Raw genomic sequence first — 19,758 nt, 5'->3', positions numbered from 1 at the left:
CTTTCCACAGATTCTCGATTGGATTCAGGTCTGGACTTTGACTTGGCCATTCTAACACCTGGATACGTTTATTTGTGAACCATTCCTTTGTAGATTTTGCTGTATGTTTGGGATCATTGTCTTGTTGGAAGATAAATCTCCATCCCAGTTTCAGGTCTTTTGCAGACTCCAACAGGTTTTCATCCACAATGGTCCTGTATTTGGCTGCATCCATCTTCCCCTCAATTTTAACCATCTTCCCTGTCCCTGCTGAAGAAAAGCAGGCCCAAACCATGATGCTGCCACCACCATGTTTGACAGTGGGGATGGTGTGTTGAGGGTGATGAGCTGTGTTGCTTTTACGCCAAACATATCGTTTTGCATTGTGGGCAAAAAGTTTGATTTTGGTTTCATCTGACCAGAGCACCTTCTTCTACATGTTTGGTGTGTCTCCCAGGTGGCTTGTGGCAAACTTTAGACGAGACTTTTTATAGATATCTTTGAGAAATTGCTTTCTTCTTGCCACTCTTCCATAAAGGCCAGATTTGTGCAGTGTACGACTGATTGTTGTCCTATGGACAGACTCTCCCACCTCAGCTGTAGTTCTCTGCAGTTCATTCAGAGTGATCATGGGCCTCTTGGCTGCATCTCTGATCAGTCTTCTCCTTGTCTGAGCTGAAAGTTTAGAGGGACGGCCAGGTCTTGGTAGATTTGCAGTGGTCTGATACTCCTTCCATTTCAAAATGATCGCTTGCACAGTGATCCTTGGGATGTTTAAAGCTTGGGAAATCTTTTTGTATCCAAATCCGGCTTTAAACTTCACAACAGTATTACGGACCTGCCTGGTGTGTTCCTTGGTCTTCATGATGCTCTCTGCGCTTTCAACAGAACCCTGAGACTATCACAGAGCAGGTGCATTTATACAGAGACTTGATTATACATTTATCACCATCAGTCATTTAGGACAACATTGGATCATTCAGAGATCCTCGCTGAACTTCTGGAGTGAGTTTGCTGCACTGAAAGTAAAGGGGCCGAATAATTTTGCACGCACCACTTTTCAGCTTTTTATTTGCTAAAAAAGTTTAAAATATCCAATAGATTTCGTTCTACTTCACAATTGTGTCCCACCTGTTGGTGATTCTTCACAAAAAATTAAAATTTTATATCTTTATGTTTGAAGCCTGAAATGTGGCAAAAGGTTGAAAAGTTCAAGGGGGCCGAATACTTTTGCAAGGCACTGTACCATTAAATGCAGGGTATAAAAATCAACTGAAGGCTGAAATGATGTCCAAAAGAGGTATGGGCTCAAGCTGCTTTTAGTAAAACTGCCTGGAGTGGTGGAAACAGGAACCCATAACCAAAAGCACGAAGCTTCATCAAGTCTTGAACATTTGAAGTTAAAGCGCAATTTATGAAATAATGATAAATGCGTGAAAGAGTTAAAAATTAAACAATGGCTGCATGTCCAAAAAACATAGAATGCTCTGAATAGAGGGAAAGTGCTGTTGATTTCTATCATCCAATCATGTGCAAGCAATAATACTGTTTTTTTTATTTTCCTTGCATGTGATTGGGTATTCTTTGTAAAGTGAAGCTTTACCTTATTTACTAAGCTCCGAAGCATGTGCACTTGCAGTGTACAGTAAATATGTCATTGGTAAACCAACCCCATGGTGTTTTCCCAATTGCTCGTTGGCTTTTCCATCTAAGACCATTATGTTGTCATTATCCACATCGGTTTGCATTATGGAACTTGGGCACCCGTAAACCACATGCTTGGAATGCTTTATATGTTTTTTTGTCATGACGCCATCTTTTCATTTGTTTAATTCATTATTCATTATTTACTAAATGTAACTTTTTTAACTTCAAAAGTTCATAACTTTGATGAAGCTGAATTATTTACAACCTCCACAGATGATTTAATATCAAGAACTAATTTACAGCAATATATGATCTAAGACATTCTCTGAGCACTTTTGGGTTAGTGCTTATGGGCACTTTGAATAGCTTGTCCAAAGCTGCTTTAATAATCGCATGTAAAAGCAATGTTTCAGAGCCACGAAGAGGACTCAATCAGACATGGACTCTTTTATCACCCATGCCTGATGAAAGAGTTCTATAAGTGGATCGGAATTGTCGATTATGAGTGATTGTTAAAACAGGTTTAGACAAGCTATTTCTTGTGCTGATGAAGTACCAAGCACCTATGATTTGCAATGATGACGTTCCATGTACTTATGATCTCTGAAGATGATGAGGTACCATTTACCTATGATTTGCAACGATGACCACGTACTTATGATCTGTGACAATGGCACCATCCTTAATAGTCATTCCGCAAAGCATTTAGATGACCCTGTTACTGTGCAATATGCACCTAAAAACTTTGGATTGGTCAACCTTAGCCTGTCCACAACCCCTACCCTCATGCTTAACCCCTAAAATGAAGTCTCAACTTACCTTACTCCAACATCTAAACTTTACCCTGGCCGTGCAGATTAACAGATATTATGTTACTCCACCTAAAAGTAGTACATCTGTCTTTGGTAGATGCTGAAGAGTTAAAGTGGTTCTAAAGACAGAAGGTTTCTTATCTTAAAGTGGTTGTAAACCCTTACAACACACTTTGACCTACAGGTAAGCCTAGATTAAGGCTTACCTGTAGGTCCAAGAAATATCTCCTAAACCTACACGGTTAAGGAGATATTTGCCGAAAGACAGGCACCCCTGTCTATAGCGGCACACAGGCGCACTGAGCATGTCGCGGTCAATGGCGATATTCCGCGAGTGGCAGCTCCCGTGCGCATGCGCGGGGGTGACGTCATCGCGGCTTCGCTGAAAGACAGCGGTGGAGCAGCGAGACCCACCGAGAAGGATGCGCCGGACTACAGGGGACAGCGGTGGCTTAGCATAGTAGTCCAGTAGCATAGTAGTCCATTATGCTTTACCTTTGCAGTGAATTAAAGAGAAAGTAAACTCATCAGGGTTTACTTCCTCTTTAACGCATTCTAAGCATTAAGATAAAAAAGCCTTCTGCGTGCAGCACCCCCCTAATAATTACCTGAGCCCCATCACGATCCAGCGATGTTACATGAGAGACTTGGCTGCCTGGGACTCTCCCTCCTTATTGGCTGAGACAGCAGCGAATCGCCCTTGGCTCCTGCTGCTGTTACTCAAAGTCAACAAGCCAATGAAGAGAGATTGGGGGTGGGGCTTGACTATGGCTCTGTGTCTGAATGGACACAAGGAGCTGTGGCTCGGCTTGGGTGCCCCTATAGTAATCTGCTTGCTGTGGGGGCACTCATCAGGAGGGAGGGGCCAGGAGGGCCCAAGAGAGACCCGAGAAGAGAAGGATCTTGGCTGCTCTGATCCACTGCACAAAGGAGATAAGTATAACATGTTTGTTACTCTTAACAAAAAAAAATGTGCTTTGCCATTGTGGGATAATACCACCTTTTCACCAACTGCATCTTCACCTTTCCTTGGCAGGGTTTACTCCATATTGGAGTGAAAATTCTTTTTTAGTGGTATGCAGGGAAATAACGTGAAGATTTACTGAAAATAGTGGGATTATATGTCATTGTTACATTTGTGCTTTGGATCGTATATATAAAAACAGCAGACACGGGTATATACTTCCAAATGCATTCACAAATTCCAGTGGCACCTAGCAAATGATGCAATATTGTTGCATGTATGGACAGTTTTACACTGAGGACTAAAACCTGTATATCCCTTACCAGTCTATAAACAGCAGTAGCTGGGTCACAAGGCTGTCTAACCAGCTTCTGCATCACACATCATAGGATGTGCTAAAAATAAAGCCTAGAGAATCCTGTTAGGACAGGGGATTGTTTCCAGCACTAAATTATCAGAAAACGAAAATGTTAATGCAAACATATAAACGTAGGAATAGTTTGAGAACTGATCAGATCTTTATGAAGAGAGGTGTGTGTACCGTTATTGACTTGGATTCTCACCCCGTCAGAGCAGAAATGTCAGCCCAGTGACAAGCTGGAGGCTAATTTGTCCTCTGCCTGAATTCAGGGCTGATAACTTGCAGGACCACCAGGTTCAAAGTGGAGGTAAACATGTCAAATACCAAACGTTTAAAGGACAAGTTCACATTTGTAAAAAATAAATAAATAAATGCACATCTTTTTTGCAGGTAAAAAAAATGTGCATTTATTATTAGGAGCCTGCAGATTTATAAACAGTAGATCACGGGTGCAATCTCAGGCTCCTGCAGACTGTCAGTGTAGCTGCCTGTACTTCATATGTGCAAGCAGTTACAGAATGACAGAAAGCATCAATGGACTACCTAAAGTGCTCATCAGCACCCTGGTAGTTCATTGAGAGCTACAAGCCGTAGTTGTAGTCCCCCCAATCTTAGAACTCTGTGAATGCATGACTCGGCCAGGTGGGGGGAGCCCTGCATTGCCTGTTTTTTTTTAATATTGTGATAGCGGGTGCGGGAAAAAGATCCCTGGCCTGCTGCCCATAGGTGTTGCGCAGCCTATTGCATTAGGGTGTGCACATCAAAGCTCAAAACCCACATAATGGGTGTGGCCAAATTGTGTCTACAGTGGGAGGGATTTAACCGCTTTCCGACCGCCTGCCTCACGCCGATTCAGTATCACGTACCTGTATGTTGCCCTTTAAGAGACAGTGGGTGCGCGTGCGCCCATGGCAGGCTCCATGAGTCGGGTCACGGGTCCCGCAGACTCGATACCCACGATTGCCTCATGGGGAGGAAGAACGGGGAGATGCTAATGTAACAAGCATCTCCCTATTCTGCCTAGTGACAGTGTCACTGATCTCTGCTCCCTCTGATCGGAGCAGAGATCAGTGATGTGTCACACACAGCCACGCCCCCACAGTTAGAAACACGTCCCTAGGACACACTTAACCCCTACCCTGCCACCTAGTGGTTAACCCCTTCACAGCCAGTGTCATTTACACAGGAATCAGTGCATTTGTATAGCACTGGTTGCTGTATAAATGACAATGGTCCCAAAAATGTATAAAAAATGTCAGATGTGTCCGCCATAATTCAAGGGAGACACAGTGGTTTAGTGGGTAGCACTCTTGCTTAGCAGTAAAAAGAGTTGCTGGTTTGAATCCCAACCACAACTGGGGTTTGCATGTTCTCCTTGTGCCTGCGTGAGTTTCCTTCGGGTACTCTGGTTTCCTCCCACACTCCACAGACATGGTGGTAGGTTAATTGGCTTCTGTCTGAATTGGCCCTAGTACATAAATGTGAGTTAGTGACCTTAGATTGTAAGCTCCTTGAGGGTAGGGACTGATGTGAATGTAAAATGTATATGTAAAGCACTGCATAAATTGACAGCGCTATATAAGTACCTTAAATAATAATAAAGAAACAGAGTTTTACCCCTTCATGCAAATTAGTGTAGCTGAGTGCCAGAACGTCTGCTTTGGGATTCTGCCTCGATTGATGAGACAAAAGGATTATATTTAATTTTTTCGGACAGTCCTGCACAATCCAGGGAGGTTAGACGGTATGTGCACTGGGTGATAAGCCTGGCACATCCGGTGCGCACACCTATGCTGCTGTCAGAGTGAGGACTGAGGGGGTGGAAGTGCAGGGGATGCTGCATCTGTTACATGTTACACCCCCTAGATGCAGGTGTAAAATGTAACTTGTTATAGAAGGTGAACTTACCCTTTAAAGGGGTTTTAAAGGTAAATATTTTTTCACCTTAATGCATTCTATGCATTAAGGTGAAAAAACATCTGACAGTGCCGGTGTTGTGACATATAGAGTCCGGCCATCTAAAAGTGTCCGCCCCATACTGCGCAGGCACAGCGCTTGCGCAGTACGGAGCAGAAGGAGATTCTGAAAATCTCCGAAGATGAACGGCGCCTGCGCCATGAGTTGAGGTGCAAACCCCACCATCCAAGTGGACATTTGTGTAATCCTGACAGTACCTTATTTATATCACGATTTTGGGGAGGGGGGGTTATAATCAGCACTGGGCTCAGTATAGCAATGGGACAGTCCTACAGTTTGACAATTTGAAGAATACAAGTAAATAACTAAAAATTAAGTAATGCCTGAGAGCTAAAGCCTGGACTATTATAACAGTGTAAGAGGGGAGATTCAACTTCATATACTCATTGGTGACTAGTTCTCATAAAAGACCCATTTCCGCAAAAAACAAAAAGTTTGTATTATGTTTTAGAATAAGTGGGGGGTGCTTACATTTTTATATTCATATTTCCTGTCAGTGGCCAGTTGGGGAGATACCCCTAATTTCTAAACCCAGACTAACTATTGCTATTGTTTTATTTGTTACATGTGTCCCTGTAGGAAAAAACCCTGCAGGTCCTATCTCTCCTAAACAGGAAGTAAGGAAAATCTCACTCGGGCAGGAAGTAAAGAAAATTCCCCCCAAAGGAATAAAAAAAGCAATAAAAAGTGCGGTTTAAACCTTAACCACTTTATCCAAAAATCGGCTGATTTTAATCATAAACATACATAATAAATGTAGGCAGCATTGATAAACAGTTGTAGGAACAATAGAGGTTACATAGAGAAATGTTTACACATCACCGATTACTTAAGATTTACCATTAAGAAAAAATAGAGAATGTACTAAGAATTGCAGCCTGAAAGCTGATTTGAAATTGCCAACCTTTCCCCATGTCTAATGCAATATTCGGTTCCTCTGAAGCTTCATATACCCTATAGGTATAAGCTATACATTATAGATTACATTTTGCAGTGGCCTACTTTTGATGTTCCTGCTCTGTGCTGCCCCCTTCAGGAAAGGATAGGAGAGTACGGCAACCTTCTTGTGAACTTTGGCACAGATCTGACAAATGCAGTTTTGGATCCATTTACAAATGCATACAGACACACAACTTCTCCAGAGGGTTATCTACCAACTAATAATGCTCAGGATGGAGTCTACAAAGCACCACTAATACTCCTGTAATGCTTACACTGGTGCCAGACAAACACAGAGGACCTTATTTTATAACAGGCCGACAGTATGGCCTGTTCTCGTTGCTCGTAGGAACCATCAACCCTCCATCTTTATCCCAAGTGCAGGATGGGAGTAACTGACTGGTGGTTATTTTTGTTATGTTTTAAGGGTTTATTCATATTAAAGTGATCCTTTGCAGTGCATTAACACATGTTTGTTGATGCGTGTTAAGGCATGCACTAAGGCCGACTACCTAAAACACATCGTATCACAACCCATGGTATACGTGTTGTGATGCGATGTGGTACGTAGGGCTCTACGGTACCATACGTAGTGGTGCCTTTCATAATGAATGGCACCTCAAAGCACAGAGTGGATGAGTTGCCAAACTTTGTGGCAACAAAGTCAAAATGCACATGTTGCATGTGAAAAAACATCTGATTGGTCCCTAGGGGCAACACCCCCATTGTTATTTTTGCTACTTTTTTACAAACATGGCCCATTGTGTTTCTGGCACTGCTAAGCTTTACTTAAGAGCCCCTGGAATCTGCACATCCATTAGGCATCTCACAAGCGGTGAAATGTAGCCCCGCCTCTCCTTTGCTAGAGAGCTGCACAGCCAGCTGCTTAGGAGACCCGCGGGATGCAGTTTGTTGGATCTTATGTAATCACGATGATTAGCCGTCAAATCTCTGTCCACTGTGACAGCTAAGCCAACTATCAAGAACCAATGCAGAATGTGGTCCATGCATATTTTGGGGTTCACTCCTGTCAGTGAACATACCGGTATGTGTGTTGGCCATGGATGGGAAACAGATTCACTTTCACCAGTCTAAAGCAGTAGACAGCCTGTTGTTTCTCTTGTGAATTTGAAAACTACATTCTCCAACATATCTTTCTATGACTATGGCAAGCAATGCATGCTGGGACTGATGTACCAATGTAAAGGGTTATACTACTTGATATGGTTATCTTAGATGTTTTACAGTTTATTGGCTCACTGGCTTTTCATATATTTTAGGGATACTAATAGCTGGAATCACCAACCAAAAATATTTTTTTTTATTTTAATGGACAACTGTCCCAAAAAGTGGACAACTCAACATATTGACGGACACTTTTCCATAACGGTACTAAATTGCCCACACTGATAAGGTGGTCTCGTTTTAGAATTCGTCCTTAATATGAAGCTGACCGCAATACGTATATATATATATATATGTTGAGGTTTGCAAGTGGTTTATTGGGGATACAGCTAAAGCTATCAATATTTTTTTTTTTCAGCCAGTGGTTAGCTTTTTCAGAAAAGCAATCCGAGCGGCTCATTAGCCACTGGATCACTTTCCGAATCACCGGTGTTTCTCTTACAGTTTTCATTGGCATGCCTGAGAAACGATCCGACAGTGCGGCCGGCTTGTCACAGAGGCAATCAGAGACTAGATCATCTCTGATTGCCTCTATGGCATTGGAGGACCAGAGCGATGCCATGACGTCACTTCTGGTCTAGGGCAGAAGAAAACTATTTTTTTTAAAAAAGAAAAAGTTCAAAAACATTTTTTGATCCTTTGCTTTTAAAGTGGTTGTAAACCTTTTACAACCACTTTAAACTACAGGCAAGCCTATAATTAGACTTACCTGTAGCTACACTGGATATCTCCTAAACCTGCACGGTTTAGGAGATATTCCTGTATTTGCATGTGCCGACGTCATGCAGCACATGCAAACTTAGGCCAACTGAAGCAATGGCACGTACGTGCCGCTGCTTCAGTTGTACCGTGCCATTCCCAGTGGCTCCCGCGCATGCGCGGGAGTGATGTCACCGTGGCTCCGGCCAATCACAGCGCTGGAGCCGCGATACCCAGAAGTAACCTCCGAGATAGATGTTGCCGGCTGGAGGGGGAGACGAGGACCGCTGCGGGGGCTTTGTTCTCGGGTAAGTAATTAATAATGAGCTAGTATGCTATGCATGCTAGCTCATTATGCCTTTATCTTGCAGGGTGTTTTTTTTTTTTTTCAAGAGGGTTTACAACCACTTTAAAGGTTAAAGGATTTTGGGTATTTTTGACCCCAGATCTCTTCATAAAGAAGACCTGTCATCCTTATTTCTATTACAAGGGATGTTTCCATTCCTTGTAATAGGAATAAAAGTGCTAAAAAATGAAAGGGAGAGTGTAAAAATAAAATAAATAAGAAAAAAAGAAGCAAGCGCATACATAAGTGATGCACATATGTAAATGGTGAGGCATTGTGTGCGATCATTAGAGCGAGGGCAAAAATTCTAGTGCTGGACCTCCTCTGTAACTCTAAACAGGTAATCTGTAAAAACGTCCAAAGTAGTAGTTTAGTTGCCATTCCATAAGTGTACGCAATTTTAAAGTGTGATATCTTAGGTATCTATTTACTCTGCATAACATCATCTTTCATATTTTACAAAGAAATTGGGGTATATATTGTGTTTTTTTTTTGTTTTGTTTTTAACTAGTTAAAGTGTATTTTTTCCATAAAAAAAAGCTGTGCAAATATCATGCGACATAACAAAAATTGCAACAATCGCCATGCTATTCCCTAGGGTCTCTGATAAAAAATAATATATATATATATATATATATACACACATACATATATATAATGTTTGAGGGTTATAAGTAATTTTCTAGCAAAAAATACTGATTTAAACTTGTAAACAAAAAGTGCCAGAAAAGGACCGGTCTTCAAGTGGATAATGATTCACTGATATTCAACTAAAGCCAAGATTTTTTTTCTTTTTATTTAGGACTTTAGGGCCAAGTTTAATTTGTCTGCAACTTTTCTGGACTGTATACTGTATATTCATAGACATTTGGCAACCCTGCCTAATAGTGGAATGGAAGAATAGGCTGCTGTAGTCACCAGGAGCCTTTACTCCTTCAGATACAAACAGGGTCTATAGTGTAAAGAGTATGTGACCTGTAGCAGCAAATCAGAAGCCAGGAGCTGTATGGGTAGCCTATGAAAACTGATTGGCTACTATAGAAATCCACCGTAACTGCAAGAGAAACAAAGATTGCCAATATCCACATGAGAGCAACTCAAACTAATGAAAGCAAATGTCTAGCTAGGGGCTACAGGTTACAACTAATGGTGTATAAAGCTCTGGCTCTATGGCTGTCACAATAGGACAGTGATTACAGCAGGTTGAGATAGGCCTGGGGTGACACACGGCTCTACAAACTAAAAACACAAGACGGCGAGCAGAAATGCAACTTGAAATGTTCATATTAAGGACACGTCTCAGGACCAGCATGCACTAAGGTTCAACTACATTATTTTATTTGTTTTTTGGATAGTGCGGAAGAGGTTAGATCATTAATAAGGTTTTTATTGCAGTTGGTGTTGAAGAAGATTTCCTCCCTTGTTTTTTTGTGCCAGGAACAGTTGGCAGCAAGAAAGGAAAGGAGAAAGAAAATGACTCCAAGGGGCAAAAAACTTTTTGAGTAGAGTTATGAAAGGTTAAAATTGCTGTCAGGTTTTATTGTTGTCTTTACAGTGGTTCTAAAATCTGAACGTTTTTTTTAGCTTCATGCATGGAAGGCTGAGGTGGTATCTCTACTGGTGCCTTGACTTCCACTTTAAGTTACCATGATGCAGATTTACACTAGTTTATGTCTCTGCTGCACTTATCAAAGAGGCATGGCTATAGTTGCTGAGGTGTGCTGAAAGGTGCACACAAATATGCATTTTTAGGGGGTACTTACTGCCATGTTGATAACAGAAGTAGAAAGCCAAGCACACCTACACCCAACTGGTGATCATTGACACTGGACTGTGAGCACCTAAACAAGCTGTATTGACTTAAAGTGGAACTAAACCCATCAATTTAAGTTTAAAAAAACAGTTACATTCCAGGCACGTGCTGGGAATGTAACTGCCACATTGATTGTGCTCTCAACCAAACTGCCAAACCACCAAATGGCTGTAACTAATCACATGTACAGTTTCATGGCAGCTGAAGATCAAATAGAGGCCAAGATGGCAGCTTCCTTGGCTGAAAACAATAGGAGGGTTTAGTTCTTCTTTACTGTTGCTTGGTAATAAAAAATCTCTAATGCTCTGTCGGTCTGACTTTCTGACGGAAAATGTGCGATCGGATCGCGTTGTCGGAAAATCCGATCGTGTGGGCTTCATCTGACTTTTTCCGTCGGAATTTCCGACACACAAAGTTTGAGAGCAGGATCTTAAATTTTCTGACAACAAAATCAGTTTAAATTCCGATCGCATGTAGACAATTCCGACAGACAAAGTGCCACGCATGCTCAGAATAAATTAAGAGACCACATCTATTGGCTACTGGCCCATTTATAGTCCCGACGTATGTGTTGTATGTCACCTAGTTAAGAACGATCGGATTTTCCGACAACTTTGTCCGACCGCGTGTATGCAAGACTGGCACAAAATCCGTCGGAAAAAATCGAATGGATTTTGTTATCAGAATGTCCGACCGTGTGTACAGGGCATAAGAGAGGCACAGAGAGATGGATCAGTACACTACATCAAAGAACTTTGTGTAGCATGTGAGAGACAACAATTAGCTGACCTAATTTATCTGGCCACAAAGGCAATAAATAATCCCCATTATGAAGCTGTTAAAGGCAGCATACCCATTTAGATCATCACTGTTGATGGACATTTTTACCGGATCATTTTCAAGGTTAAAAATTAACAACTTTTGGTCCCTCGGGATCTCTGGTTAAGGTGGCAGTTAGTACTTTCATGCAGATGCTGTGACGGAGTGCAATGCACGGGGTAGAGACCCGTGAATTTTGGCCCTTGTTTCCTTCCTCCCCCCCCCTGCTTCCCCTTGGCTACCCTCCACCCCCCCTTTATTTTCCCCTTTTTGTTGCACTGCAACATTACTGCTTGGTATGTAACATTAGGTTACTGACCTATTTATGTTTATGTAACATTAGGTTACTGACCTATTTATGTTTATGTAACATTAGGTTACTGACCTATTTATGTTGTTTATACCTTTGGTATGCTAATTGTGTTTCCATTTAGCATTTTCCTATTTTGTGAGTCATTCACTGGAAATGTCATGCATTCTGTCAGCCTGGAGACAGATGGGAAGGCGGCGTTCAGATGCCTCCTTACCTTAGGATGACAAGGATCCGGGTTAGTCCTAAGACTCCTTGGCCAATTGGGTCTCAGGACCCACTTCCTGATTGGCCGGGAGGAGATTTAGGAAGACACGAGCGAATATTCATTCGCTATTGTCACACAACTGGGGGGGCTCAGGACGCAGTGCTCTGTGCCCTAAGACCACCTTTTTTAAGCCAATTAGAGCCTTAGGCTCTAATCATGTGCTTAAAACCCCCAAAAAGAAACACAATGAAATCCATGCACCCGGTCGCCTTGAATGTAGATTAGGGGCCGGGTGCATGGATTGGGGGGAGTAGCGCATCTACACCCCGTATAGACAGGCCACCACTGTGTGACTCACTTCTCTGAACCTTAGTACATGCTGGCCCTTAGCAGACCCCCCCCCCCCCCCAGAATGGAGTCCAACTCCTCTGTTCTGATTTGCCATCAGAAAGGGGAAGCAGCAATCTACTGAATGGTTTTAGTGTGTGCGGGAGCCGGCTGCCAGTCAGTCTATCACCGAGTCACTTACAACATAGTCCCTAGCCTCAAAGGCACACGTGGGCTTCCCTAAAGTCCTCTTCATCATCCCTTTGTGAAAATATAAAGACTGAGCCTGCTGGTGAGTCCGCCAAACAAACAAAACAAAACAAAAGCAAACAAGTGGTTACTTTGGCCACAGTTAAAGCCCCGTACTTACATTGCACCCAATAAAGACCAGCCCTATTCTTTGTAGTCTTGACACGGTAAGGTAGGTGTGGAAAAGAGCAGTTTTGTAGTCAGTATTTATTACCTGTCTAGCCTACTTACACTCTATATGCACCTAAAGTGCCCAGGATTATGATCAAATATTGTTTGTGGCCATGCCGAAACTGGAGACACGGCTCTGTCTTCTCAGGTAACAAATGTACACAGCTGTGTCTACAGTCTCCTCAGGATTCATGTTCAACTTTTGGTGTCACAGTACAAGGTGTGATCGTGTTGTTGCGAAGTCTAGTATATTATAGCAACCAATTAAAATGTAGTTTTATTTAGCTAGATCTGTGAAAGATGCATTATAATCGATACCCTTTAAAACTAAAATGGAGCTGGAGTTACCCTTTAAAACAAATTCTCAATGTGTAGTAAATGCAGCCATATTGGGGAAATTTACCTTAAAGCTGGTCACACCCATGTTACAATTTGATTGTACAGCTTCCTATGTACTAAATTTATAACTGTAAAGGCCTACCTGACTGAATATAAATGTAAAGCATATCAATAGCCAAAACTTTTTTCTTTAGTTTTGGATAGAGTTCAGAACAGTTAGAACCCCTGTCAGGTTTGTATTGTTGTCTGTGTCCCTGATGTAGAGATTCACCTCTCTGTCCTGGGGATCAATGTGACTAAGGCCAGCCATACATGGAGCAAATTTCTTTCCTGTAACCGCAGACAGTGTTGATGTGGTAATCCCTCCTGCTGGGCCATTGTCTTCTCCTGGCGGGGGTGGGCCGGGGAAGCCATCCCCACCAGGAGAAGACAGTGATTATTGCTAGTGGCAATAGCAGGTGCTAGCGATAATCGCAAGAGAATCAGACAGGCTGCTTGTACCCAAGTTGATTGATCAATTAGCTTGGTACAATCAGCCTGCCCATAAATGGTTCAAATCTCTGCCCGTTCCTGACTTTGGGATCAGCCACAGAGCGCAGCACCGCTCACGAAGCCACAAGCTGTCACAGCAGGGTGCCTATAGTAAAGATGCTGGCGGTGCCTATAGTAAAGATGCTGGCGGGGCCTATAGTAAAGATGCTGGCAGTGCCTATAGTAAAGATGCTGGCAGTGCCTATAGTAAAGATGCTGGCCCCGCTGAGGGAGGACACGGTGAAAACATCTGGGGTGAGCACACTGCTGAATCATAGGACAGGTGAGTGACTGTTTATTAAAAATCCACAGTTATGCTTTTTTTTTAGCAGCTGACTTTTAATAAACACAAAAATGACTGGAAATCCACTTTAACATTTTACAGCTGTCAAGAGAACAGGAGCAGATGGTAATCTTCAAGTGGAGACTCCTGTTCCAGGTTTTATGATAGATTTCCACTTACTTTCTGCTATTTCTCTACGATAGGAAGAAAAGGGAACTCTCCCCAGTGGGGCACAAGGTTTGCCTGAAAAAATACTGTGACAAGACAGAGCCATGTGTCACAGTGTTATAAGGGTTCAGGGTTCTCACTTATTTAGGCTGAGGGGCATGTTTTGAGAGGAGAAAACTGGCTTTGTAGTCTTCTCCAGGATTGATAAAGAAATCCTGTGTCCTGGAGACTGGAGGCTTTGTGGAGTATTGGGTGGGATGAAGCCTCCAACACTGGGTACACCTTTTGATAGTGACCAGCAGCTACTGATTGTGGAGCCATGCACAGGTCTTATGGTATAGGAGAAGTCCAGTGCTCAGGGCCTCATCCATCTTTGGAGACTATTGTGCTTCCAAGGAAAAGCAGGTCTCCAGACACACTGGAAGTATGAGTCTGGATACTGGTCTGTTGGGCGTCTAAAGCCCCATACACACCATCAGATTTTCTGCTGATTTTTGTCTTCAGATTTACCAAAACCATATAATATGAGGTCCAATCTTAGGAGCTTCAATTTGTATGCAATCAGGCAGGCACTTGCACTACATGGGTTTGGTAAATCTGAAGACAAAAATCAGCAGAAAATCTGATAGTGTGTATGGGGCTTAAGACAGGTGACTTTAGCAAACCAAAGCCTGAGATAAGTTGATTTTTCTGTGGAAGTAGACTGAAGGTCAAAACTGACCTCAATACCCAGCAGGCTGAAGCATTTATGTTGTATGCTCTACAACAGGGCTTCTCAACTAGGGTTCCTCCAGACGTTGCTAGGGGTTCCTTTAGCAAATAGCAATTTCTGCCTCTAAGTGACACCATGTATCATGAGTTGTAGGTATAGTAACTTTTAGCAGGGTTCCCCAAGCCTGTAAAGTTATTTCAAGGTTTCCTTTGTGTTGAAAATGTTGAGAAAGGCTGCTCTATGATATTGGTGTTCTGCAAGAACATGCTACCCCTTCTTCTGTTAAAGAACTTCACTGTTGAATAAAAGTGGGCAAAAAGCCCTTAAAACACACTTTTTGTTTGGATGCTGTAACCCGCTGTCTTTTTAATAAACACGGGGGGAAGCTCTTAAATGTAAAGAAGAAGAGAAACATGTAACCAGGTTTTAAAAATAATTTCCTTTAGGTTCTCTCCCCAGCAGTGTACATAGAGGAACATCATTATAATAAAACAGACCTATCACTTTCAAACCTTTTATTATCCTTCTGCTTCCAGGTGCTGCTGTTTCAGACAATGACTCTGGTGTTTCCATGTGTACACCCATAAAAGTATTCCGGTACAGTATATTGACTGCTCTACCCTTGAGCTGAACCTTCACAGTACACTTTCATGGATTGCCTAAAGAGCCCTTCGCACAGCACAGTTGTTGGTTAAATTAAGGCTCCTTTCACACTTGTGCGACTTGAAAGTAGCACGATTTTGCTGCCTTGTTTACAGCGATATTGACGCAACTTGAAGCAATGCCTATGTAATCTTGAGGTCTATGGACCTCACGTTGCAACAAAGTTGGACCAAAGCAATGCAGGGACTACTTTGATATGAATGGTACTCATTGGAAATCATGGGGTATGACTTCTCATGCGACTTTGTAGTCCCAAATTGCATGAGAAGTTGCACCAGTGTGAAAGGGGCCTAAAGAAATTATATAAAATGTGCTATCAAAATGTAACGTGTGACCATCTTCAGATATATACACTGGATAGTTGAGATTGGTTGACCTGAGTATTAATTCAAAATGGCTGCCCTTTTTCTGTACTAGCAATAGGTAAATTTTAAGAAGTGCAATACAGAAACATTTAATACACCAGTAGCAAAATGTGCCTGTTTAAAACGAAGTGCAATTTTCAGCATTCTTTGTCAGGATCTTACTGGGTCTTGCTGTCAAACAGCTGTGGATATCCACAAGTTGCCTGAGGCTTGTATAATCACTTTGTCTTTCAAACCCATTTGATGGCAATGTGAAATGAGCACTTTGCCGTTCCAATCATGCTCTGCTGACAAGTAACCTTTTCAATGACACCAAAGCTGGCACACAATGGGAAATATGCTTTTTACAGGGAATGTTCTCTCATCGATGGAGTGCTTCTCCTTTCATACCCTTTGTTAGATGGGACCTTTTCCATTGCATGCTGGGGAATAGAGTACGCCCTATTAATCACCAAAGAATGGCATTACTTCCCAGGTACAATGGCATTATACTGCTGTGACTGTGGCCTATTGTTAACATCAGAACGATACCAATGTTTTTATCTCTTTAGAAAAGATTTTTTTTTCTGGCTGAGCTTTACATCATAACTGCTACAGAATTCGAATACTATATCAAAGCATTATGTTCATATCCCAGAACTCCGTGCTGTTTAAAAGACTGTACTTTTATGGTTAAAGGACCATGGGTTAGCTGGCACTGATGATAATAAAATCAAAGTTTTATTAAGCCTTAATTTACTCAATGCTACAACTAGGTTGTTGGGTAAATGCTGTATGAAGCAAACAAAGGCCCCAGTCATTTCGACAAATGATTAAAAAAAACGTTTTGGGGGAGAGAGGCCCAGTCACATGACCTGTCAGTCATGTTATTAATGTGTTTACTTATCTCTAGGTGTTCTCCACATTATTATGCAGACCATATGTGGACCACTGGTCTCTACACAACGATCTGCCCTTTATGGATCATTATGGATGATAAAATGCAGGCAAAGAGTGGAGTAAACCATGTGATGTCCAGCAAAGAATAGATAGCACTATCTGCTCTCTCTTATAAATGGGGGGCCCTAACTGTAAAATGTTGTATATTGAAGGGTTGGAGCTTCAATTGGGTTTTTAGTTTCTATATCTACATAAGACAAATTTCCCCACATGACCTGGCCCGAGGACAAGTAGGAGCTACAGCACTGACTAGACACCCCTTTGCCAAAATCAGCTCTCATATAAGCAAAATGGCATTGTTCCATTTAAACCCTTAAACATACCCTGACATGTGTCTCTACACTACTGTGCCTTAGTGATATCTCTGACTTTGGTGTGCCCATAGGCTACAAAATTCAGAAGATGACTCTACACTTCTGTACCTCAGTGATGTCACTGACTTTAGTGTGCCAATAGGCTACAAGATTTATAAGATGATTCTACACTTCTGTACCTCAGTGATGTCACTGACTTTAGTGTGCCGCTTCAAGAAGTCAAGACTATAAAGCTGGCCATGGATCAGATCTTGGCTGCTTCAGCAGGAAGATTCAAACCATGTATGGGCATGGGCAGGCTGATTGTACCCTAGTCGATCCATTGATCAACTTTGGTACAACCAGCATGTTGGGTTTTTAGAATGGGATTATTGCCAGCGGGCAGAGCCGCTAGCAATGATCACAGCTCTACCCTTTCCCGCCAGGAGAACACAATAGCTTTGTAGGTGGCATCCCCCTATCAACAATGACCGAGTTGATGGGGGAATCAAGTGAATTTCAGGAAAGAAAATTGTATCATCTATGGCTGGCTTAACTAAATAGGAACCAGAATTATCAGCTAGCCAGTGGCTAAGATGATGAGCCAGTCACAATAGTGACTATTATGGACAAAAAATAAACAAGCAAACAGAAAAACTAAAGAAAAAAAAAACATATAAGTAAAACTGATACAACATGACCAAAATAAAACTTTTTAAAAATTTTGATAACTGTTCGTGCAACAAGGGTAGTACAAGGGTAATACGGACAGCGAGTGCGAGATAACCAGAGCACAACTTACCCCGCGCTTTAGACTTCTGAAGCAGTGGATTTTGGGTTTGGAGGTCATGAAGTCGTTGAAGCGATGGGAGAGGGGTTCCTTTTGCTGCTTGGGAGACTGGGGGCCGTTGGGAACAGCACAGGGTGAGGCAGAGGCAGGGGGAGGAGGAGGGGGCTGATGAGGGGACGTTAAGAGGGACATAAGCTATGTATAAGAAAAGGAGCAGTGATAGAATATAAACCAAATAAAAAGATATAAGGAGGAAAAAAAACAAAACACAAAATCGAAATGAGGATTAAACAATATTTATTCCGAACCAATGGTAAAAACACAACAAAAACTTGAAAAATAAAAAAAGTGAAAGATGGAATCCATGAGTTGCGGCCATGGTTTGGAAAGAAAGAAAAAGCTTGAGAATGTTAGAAGATGAGTGGAAAACACAGTTTAGAGATCCCCGATGAACCAATTAAGGGTGGAGGAAGCCATGCAAACTGCAAGCAGCATTCACCAGTTTTGTATGGAACCCCGAGAGTAGGGGGGAGAAGAGAGCGCGGCTCCCACAAATCACCAAATGCAGACTGAAACCTCTGACTCTACATACAGATGTTTGATAGCACTAACCACGACCGATGACTGATTCCCAGTAATGGAGGGCATGCATTGATAGTTCTCATCTAAACGTTACACGTGGATATTACCTATTTAATCAAGTAAGGAACTCTATCAACTGCACAAGAACAACACTGTCAAAGTGTACTAAATATACGTGCCCTATTGTGTTGTTTAGCTGTATGAGTTAAAACACTGACACTAAGATTAGGGTTGCACTGATATCAGTACCGATACATTAACATTAACATTAACATTATTACATTACATTAACATGAGTACTTGTACTCATGCTAATGCTCTAATACCTAAAACTCAAGTACAAGTACCGATAATTGTACACAAATACTCGGCAATACCGAGTACCGATACTTTTGCAGTGCGATTTGAACCCAAACAAAATGAATGGGCTCAAATTGCACTGCAAAGAATCGCATGTGATTTAAACAGGAATGTGTTGGGATTCCTGTCCGAATCACACGTGGTTTCCCCAACTGCTCTTGTGTGAACCCAGGCTCTTTATAGTGACTTCATTCATTTTGTATGGGCTGAAATCACACCACAAAGGTATCGGTGCTCGGTATTGGCGAGTACTTATGTACAAGAATAGGTTCTCGTACTCGACGGTAAAAAAAATATATCAGTGCAACCCTAAATAAGATGTTATATATGATAAAGGATGTGTTCCATGTGTAAGTCTGGAGGAAAAAAGGCACAGACTTAATATATATATATTTTTTTTTAATATAATAATCTTGGTGGACAGTCCTTGTTACGACTGCTTACCGAACACCGTAACGTTACCTAATCTTTTCAGAACTGCAGACCAGAAGGCAAGATGATTATGAGACCCAGCATGCACCATGATAAATAAGGAACCAAGGTTGGGAAGACATATGAATAAGCAAAATGGTAATCCAGAGAGCTTCAATATGGCGATACATTACTGGGATTAAACTGAGTAAATTGACAGCAGGAGTTGAATGCTTATATACCTCTACCAAGGTTTTTAGAGCTCCCTGAAATTCCTGAACCCTGGGATGTTCATCAGTGTCCAGCTCCAAGTTTAGTTCTCTGGTGTCCCCCATAATTTAGGTTCTCTGGTACTCTCTACTACTGGTCTGCTAGCCTTCCTAGAGACCAGTAATTAGCTGTGGAAGAATGCACAGCAGAGATCCAACATGAAAGCTGATTGCTAGCTGTATATCTGAGTGCCAGGTTTTTGAGGCTCTTTTTTTGGAAGCTCCAACAAAAAAAACATTTACTTGC

General features: G+C 41.9%; 1 protein-coding gene across 15 annotated transcripts in view; it reads right to left on the bottom strand.

Moving 5' to 3' along the window:
- FNBP1 (formin binding protein 1) overlaps window positions 1–19,758 on the bottom strand; it is a 337,048-nt gene that overhangs the window by 39,070 nt on the left and 278,220 nt on the right. For 7 of the 15 annotated variants that reach the window (XM_077478293.1, XM_077478325.1, XM_077478317.1 and 4 more), the window contains exon 10: window positions 17,902–18,084. The exons of 5 other annotated variants lie outside the window; for them this stretch is intronic. In XM_077478293.1, coding sequence (XP_077334419.1) covers window positions 17,902–18,084 — 183 coding nt within the window. The remainder of the gene's footprint in view (window positions 1–17,901; window positions 18,085–19,758) is intronic. 3 more of the 15 variants (XM_077478333.1, XM_077478358.1, XM_077478366.1) reach the window with 1 other exon arrangement.

This window comes from Lithobates pipiens, unplaced genomic scaffold, assembly GCF_037356315.1.
Source record: "Lithobates pipiens isolate NorthernLeopardFrog02 unplaced genomic scaffold, aLitPip1_a1.2 Scaffold_1, whole genome shotgun sequence".
Lineage (NCBI taxonomy): Eukaryota > Metazoa > Chordata > Amphibia > Anura > Ranidae > Lithobates > Lithobates pipiens.
This window is presented reverse-complemented; position numbering and strand designations above follow the sequence as displayed.